Below are 7,360 nucleotides of genomic sequence, written 5' to 3'. Positions count from 1 at the left end.
CAATCCTTTATTATTAGGAACATTGTTCTTTGCAAATTTCAAAATTGATCTACCTCCTTCTCATATTCATCACTTGTTCACAAAGCATCTATCCAACTATAGTTCATCATTACCTATTCCAAAAAAGCAAGATCTTATCCAACTATGGCATCATAACAATTTACAAAGCAAGATCTTTGAGACACTAAATTCTTCAATTCTATCAATTTAACATTACTAAAATGCCAGTTTCAACAAATTTTAACAAAATATCAATTATTCAACCTCAAATTAATTATACTAAACATAAAGAAATTAATATCATGGAAATTTCAAAAAAATTGACAACATAACAACTTATAAATTAAGATTTTTTTAGGCACTAAACCCTCAATTTGATCAATTTAAGTAAATCACGATTGGTATTTTGATAATTATCAACTCTAATCAACAATCAATAGTATAATTTAAGATAATGGGGTTCACAATTTATCCCAACAAACAAACTTAAAAAGAAATTAATTACACTAAACATAAAGAAATTAATATCATGGAAATTTAGAGAAAAAAATTGGCAGCATAACAACTTATAAATTGAGATTTCCTGAGCACCAAACCCTCAACTTGATCAATTTAAGTAAACTTTAATTGAAATTTTAATAATTATCAACTCTAATTAACAATCAATAGTATAATTCTTTGAAGAAAAAAATTAAAAAGAAAAAACTTAAAAAGTAACAAGAGGTGAGCTGCAATCAAAAAAACAAACTAATTAAGTAATAAATAATAATTAGTAACAATCAAAATTTATCCCAACAAATAAACTTAAAAAGAAAAAAATAGTAAGAAAAGGAGATAAAAAATAGTAAAACAATTAGAAGCTATAAATAATTAAGTAAAAAATAGCTAAAAATTGCTAAAAAAACCTTATGCAGCGGAATTTGGAAGAGACAGCAGCTGGGCGATAGCGGCTGCTAGAGAGGCAAAGAAACGAGCCATGGGAAATGCAGCTGGAGGTGAGCTAAAGGCAATGATTTGGAAGAGACAGTAACTTGGGCGGCAAGGCTAGAACCTACAGGTAGAGCTGGAGAAGAAGTAGAGCTAAGGAAAAGCGAGCTAAGGGACGATGGTAGTGATAGCAGCGTAGGAGAAAGGGTAGAGCTAAGGGAAACGAGCTGAGGGAAAGAAGCTATAGGTGAAATCAGATGAAGCAGCACTGAGGGAATGCGGCTGAAACGAGCTATCTGAATTTTAGACATATTAATGTCTAAAATTCAAACATACATTCGGCGACAGGCGCGAGGATGAGTGAATTTCAGACATATTAAATATGTCTGAAATTCAGATATTATTTAAATTTTTTAGTGAGGCTGTCCAAATTCAAACCATTTGAATTCAAAATGTCTTAATTAAGATATAAATAAGTAAATTATTTATTAAAATTTAATTTTAATAAATTAAAATAAAATTTAGTAATTAATAATCTAATTCTAATAAATTATGTTCATTAAGTATTTCTTATTTTAGGTAAATTAATTTGTCTTAAATATTACTTTATTAATAAAAAATTAATATTATAATTAATAATTTAATTTATTATAGTTATTTTTTAAATTAATTACATTTAGGCAATAAAAAATTGACTAATAATTTACTTTAACTAATTACATTTATGGTGACACTTAATCATAGGACTGTGGTTATAAATGGAATACTTTAAGCATTTAATTACAAAAAGCCACTTGCTCATATATTGCCACAGGTTTTTAAGAAACTGCAGTGAAAAACGTGTCATTAAAATTTTATTTTGCACTAGTGACCCAATGGGCAGAGGCCCAACCCACCACCCAGTAGCCGTCAGTTATTCCCTATCTCTTAATTAACTGAGTCAGAAATAATGAAATATAATTATTTAATTATTTAATAAAGTGGTTACTAATATGATCCTTATAAGTCAATTAATCAATAACCGCAAACACACAATACATTTTCTTCTACTCCATTATCTCTGCATTCTTTGAAAAACTCTAGGGTCTAGTGAGTTGTGCGTCTGTCTACACTCGAGGTGATCAAGGTATCTTTAGTAAGCAATCATGGATTCTTTAGATACACACATATTACTTTATTCTATCGTATTCGATCATATATGAATTGAGATACTAAATCTAACACGTGGCATTAGAACCTGGTTACAAATTTTAAATTTATATATATCTTAATTCTGTTTATGTATATAAAATATGTTAATAGAAATTCATGATGATTTTTTAGATAATATGTTTCAGTTTCTTACTCTTCTTATTGTTGGATTTGAGAATTTTGAATCGTGTTACATATGTGAAGAAACTGTGTAGCGTTATCCTCCCATTGGTTTATGTATATGAATCTATTTACTTATGATTTTTTTAATCAATCTCTAGGATCATATGCTTCTTTAAGTTACTGTGCTGTTGCCAGAATAAAAAAATGCCCTTGTTAGCGGCTATAGTGGTCGTGTTCACTGTTGTTTAAAGTTATTGGAATCTCTATGGTTGGTGGCGCCACTCTCCTAGCCTTATGAGTCACACTGCAGGTTATAGAGTTGTCGGAGAGGACTTTTGCTTCGCCAGAGGTGGCAGCTATAAGAGTTCTCTAGTTCCTATCACCGTAGAAGTTGGAGACGTTGTGGTTGATTACAGCTCCCTGGATGCCAGCATCGTCTCCTTCCCCTAACTCACGACGTTACTCCTCCCTGGACGAACAGCTTAGCTGTTAGGCTGCAAGTTCATACCGACGTTATGGCTGTCTAGGTGACGGCGTCTCCCCCATGGCGCTTTTAGCTCACAGCTCTAGGAGAGCTAGGAACAGGGTCAAGAATTAGATCCTAGGGATCCGGTTCAACAGGTTATAGGCCCAGTTTTCATATAGGCCCAGATCCTTTAAAAAAGGGCAACAGATGAGGAAATTAGGCCAGAAGTGAAACGGATTGTTTCACTTAAAAGTATTGGGCCTTAATTTCGGCCCAGTGGTACTATTCATAAAAAAATTGCTATTTACATTAATTGTGTTTCGGCCCAGTTTATATTACCTCCTTTGGCCCATAAATTTTAGGATTTACATCGTGACCCCATAATGTTTTAGAGATTACACTATAGTCCCTTAACTTCTAGAATTACAATTTTGACCCAAATCTCTTCCAGAATTACCTATTTACCCCTGATCACCTTTCAAAATTTCACTTAAGTCCTAAATTTATTCCCTAATTCCTAAAAGACCTCAAGGACTTTTGAAATTATTTTATTTGATCCTAAGGTCATAAAATTTATGACTTTGTGAATTATTGATGATGCTTAGGATCTTGTAGCATTGATAATGGATATACCCTATAGATATGACATTATTAATGTGATTTTGATGGTTGGTTTTGAGCATAGGCTAATAGCACTTCTTTAATATGTTAGATATTTGTTGTACCCTATAGGTATGGAAATGTTTAAACCATTATTTTGTATGAACTTTTGTATAAGCTAAATCTTTATGGTATTTGAGCCTTCTTGGTGCATGATTATAGTTGCATAATTGATAATCGCTTGTTGGAGAATTTTGTTTTATAATTATATTGTGTACGCATAATTAATATTTTCCATTTTCTGTTTTGCAATTTCAGTTTCTGCTTTTGTGCAACTATCCTTTTTGAAGGCTCTCAATGGGACTAACTATGATGATTGGAAAGAGTCCCTGAATATGTATCTTACCATTTCTGAAAAAGATTTAGCTCTAAGAGAACCCAAGCCTGTGGATCTCTCTTTTGAGTCCAGTACTTCTGAAATGGCCTTCTATAAATAATGGAGTGAGTCCAATCGGATTTGTCTAGCAATCACCAAATACACAATTGAAAAGGGAATTAGGGACAGCATTCCTGAAAAGGATACTACAGTGGAATACTTGAAAGCTGTTGGTAACAAATACAAGAAACTTGACAAGACTCAAAAGAACTATTATTTGTCAGTTCTTAAAAATACTCGATATGACAGAGTTTCTAATGTCAAGGAGCATATTCTAAAGCTTGTTCATTACTACAACAAGCTTAAGTCATATGGGATTGATTTAGGAAAAAGTACCTTAGTTTACTGTGTTCTTCAATCACTGCCATCATAGTATGCATTCTTTAGGACTTCATACAACTCACAAGAAGCTAAATTTTCTGTCTACCAGATGATATCAATAGTCACTCAAGAAGAGGAAGCTATAAAGAAGAATTCCTCTCACTCAGTAAACTATGTTTCTCATAGCTCTAGCAGCAAATCTAGAGGGTTGTATAAGGAAAAGGGGAAGAAGCATGAGGTCTCAAAGTCTAATAATCTAACTTTTAAAAAGGATAGTGATAAGAGTGAGAAGCTGAGGAAGAAATCGTTTAAAGGGTTATGCAATTATTATAAGAAACTAGGTCACATTAAAGCTAATTGCTTCAAACTGAAGAATAAATAAGAAAGTGAAGGTATAATTCTTCAAATTACCCCTCTAGCTCTAGTTTGTTTTGAATCTAACACCATTAAAACTTCCTTTAACTCATAGTTGCTAGATTCTGGTGCCACTTTACATATTGTGAATTCTCTACAGGGGCTAAGAAACCAAAAGGTTCCAAGTGAGGCACAGAGGTCAATCTTTAGCATGGCAAGGAGCAAGGCATCAGTTGAATGTATTGGAAGTATTTCTTTATATTTAAATTTTGGTCATGTTTTAAATTTGAACAATGTTGTTTATGTACCTTCTGAGAAGAGGAATTTAATTTCAACTTCTGCATTGGATATTTGTGGCCATTCATTCTTCCAAGGAAATGGAAAAATTAATATTTGTTTTGATTCCATTAATGTTGGTTGTACTTCTTTGATATATGGTTTATATTGATTGAATGATTAGTCACTTGAACTTCCTAATCTCCATATTAATGCTGCCATTGGGCATAAATGTCAAAGGCCTAATGATAATTCCTTTATGTTATGGCATCGTCATTTAGGTCATATCTCTAGAGAGAAATTGGAGCACGTGGCCAAGCAAGGTTCCTTACAAGACCTTGATTTCTCAGATTTTGAGACTTGTGTTGACTATATAAAGGCAAAATTCCCTGCTAGAGCTAGAATCAAAGGGGCAAAGAGATCTGAAAATAGCTTAGACCTAATCCATACTAATATCTGTGGACCTATTACACCTCTAGCTATAGGTAGTTTTAGATATTTTATCACCTTCATAGATGATTACTCTCATCATGGATGGATTGAATTCTTACGTGAAAAGGGCAAGTCTTTTAATGCATTCAAGACCCTTAAGGCAATAGTCAAATTGAAATCTAGGAAGTTGATCAAATATGTGAGATTTGATAGAGGAGGAGAATTTTATAGGAGATGTACTGAGACTGGCAGGAACCCTGGGCCATTCGCTTTGTACCTTCAAGAGCATGGCATTGAAGCTCAGTATACTATGCCTAGCACCCCGCAATAGAATAGGGTTGCAAAAAGGCATAATCATAATGGATATGGTTAGAAGCATGATTAGTCACTCCTCACTGCCAGAATTCTTGTGGGGTGATGCACTTAAAACTATTGTTTATATTTTGAATCAAGTTCCTAGCAAGTCAGTTTCAAAGACTCTATATGAGTTGTATTTTAGAAGGACTCCTGCGCTGAAGCATATGCGAGTTTGGGGTTGTAAAGCACAGGTAAAACCTTGCAATCCATAATAGATAAAGCTTGATACTAAAACTGTTGATGATTTCTTTGTCGGCTATTGCATCGGATCTTATGGGTACAGATTCTATTGTCTAAATCATACTACCAGGGTTATTGAATCTAATCAAGCTTATTTCTTCAAAGATGCCTTAGATAGTGGGAGCTTTGTGCCTAGGCATATCACTTTACATGATGAAAGCAGTATTTTTCCTATGCCTATCATGAGAACCCCTCATGTTGATAGAAATAATGCCGTGGATTAGTATGAAGCTAAAGATGAACTACCTTTAAAGGGTGATGAGGATTTAGTTGTTGAACCAAGACAATCCCAAAGGTTTGCGGGTCTGCTATTCCAGATGATTACATGGTGTATTTGCAAGAATTTGATTCAGATGCTATTGATAGTTTAGACTCGATATCTTATCAAGAGGCTATTTCTAGCTCACATTTTTCTGAATGGTTGAAGGCTATGAGTGAAGAAATTGCCTTTATATACCACAATCATGTATGGGAGCTTGTAAAGCTATTAAAGGTTTTTAAGCCAGTGGGTTGCAAATAGGTCTTTAAAATAAAATGAGGAGCTACAGGTGAAATTAATATATACAAAACCAAACTTGTAGCTAAAGGCTACAACCATAAAGAAGGTATTGATTACACAAAGACCTTCTCTCCGGTATCCACTAAAGATGCTTTTAGAGTGCTAATGGCTTTAGTTGCACAGTTTGATCTTGACCTTCACCAGATGGATGTCAAGACTACATTCTTCAATGGTGATTTATATGAAGAAGTCTACATGACATAACTTGAAGGTTTTGTTGAATTTGGTAAAGAACATCTAATGTGTAGATTGAAGAGATCCATCTAGAGGCTAAAATAGGCCTCTAGGCAATGGTATTTGAAGTTTAATGAAGTAATCACCTCGCTCGATTTTGTTGAGAATGTCTCATATCAGTGTATCTATCAAAAGTTTGATAGGAATAATTTTGCCATTCTTGTTCTCTATGTTGATGATATCTTGTTAGCCAGCAATTCAATAGATTTCCTCAATGAGATAAAATATCTATTGTCTAGGCATTTTGACATGAAGGACATGGGTGAAGCTTCCTTTATTCTTAGGATACAGATTCATCATGACAGATCTCGTGGTATTCTTGATTTATCATAAACCACTTGTATTAAACGGGTACTTAAGAAATTCAAAATGGATTCATGTTCTCTCTCACCTACTCCTGTACAGAAAGGTGAACTATTGTTAGAGTTACAGTGTCCCAAGAATGATAAGAAAAGGGCTAAAATGAAAAAGATATCATACGCTTCTGCTATTGGCAACCTTATGTACATTCAAGTGTGTACTTGACTAGATATAGCCTTTGCCATTGGAGTATTGGGTTGATACTTAAATGATCCAAGTCCGGATCATTGGAAGGCTACTAAGAAAGTTATGAGTTATCTTCAAGGTACAAAGAATTATATATTGACCTACAGAAGGTCAAATTCTCTTAAGGTTGTTGGGTATTCTAATTATGACTTTAAGGGATCAAAAAATCTTAAAATTGTTGGCTTTTTAGATTTAAATTTTTCCTCTTGTCTGGATGATTGTAAATCCATGATCGGCTACATTTTCATGTTGTTTGGAGGAGCTGTTTCTTGAAAAAGTATGAAACTGACACTTACAA

At 33.5% G+C, this 7,360-nt stretch overlaps 1 protein-coding gene across 1 annotated transcript; it reads left to right on the top strand.

Annotated features, from left to right (window-relative positions):
* The first annotated feature begins 976 nt into the window (after window positions 1–976).
* LOC129319560 (uncharacterized) lies at window positions 977–5,457 on the top strand. Its single transcript, XM_054964663.1, has 6 exons — window positions 977–995; window positions 2,552–2,676; window positions 3,658–3,775; window positions 3,833–4,026; window positions 4,117–4,302; window positions 4,879–5,457. Exons 1-6 carry the CDS (start codon window positions 977–979, stop codon window positions 5,455–5,457), a joined length of 1,221 nt encoding a protein of 406 aa, XP_054820638.1.
* The last annotated feature ends 1,903 nt before the right edge of the window (window positions 5,458–7,360 follow it).

This window comes from Prosopis cineraria, unplaced genomic scaffold, assembly GCF_029017545.1.
Source record: "Prosopis cineraria cultivar Desert tree isolate PC_DT_omini unplaced genomic scaffold, ASM2901754v1 PC9, whole genome shotgun sequence".
Taxonomy (NCBI): Eukaryota; Viridiplantae; Streptophyta; class Magnoliopsida; order Fabales; family Fabaceae; genus Prosopis; species Prosopis cineraria.
The sequence above is the reverse complement of the archived record's forward strand: the minus strand, read 5'-3'. Positions and strand labels throughout refer to the sequence as shown.

Coding starts and splice junctions, on each gene's coding strand:
- LOC129319560 (XM_054964663.1), top strand. Junction 2,677..3,657: donor GCTCCCTGGATGCCAGCATC/GTCTCCTTCCCC, acceptor TCCTTTTTGAAG/GCTCTCAATGGGACTAACTA. Junction 3,776..3,832: donor GGATCTCTCTTTTGAGTCCA/GTACTTCTGAAA, acceptor GGATTTGTCTAG/CAATCACCAAATACACAATT.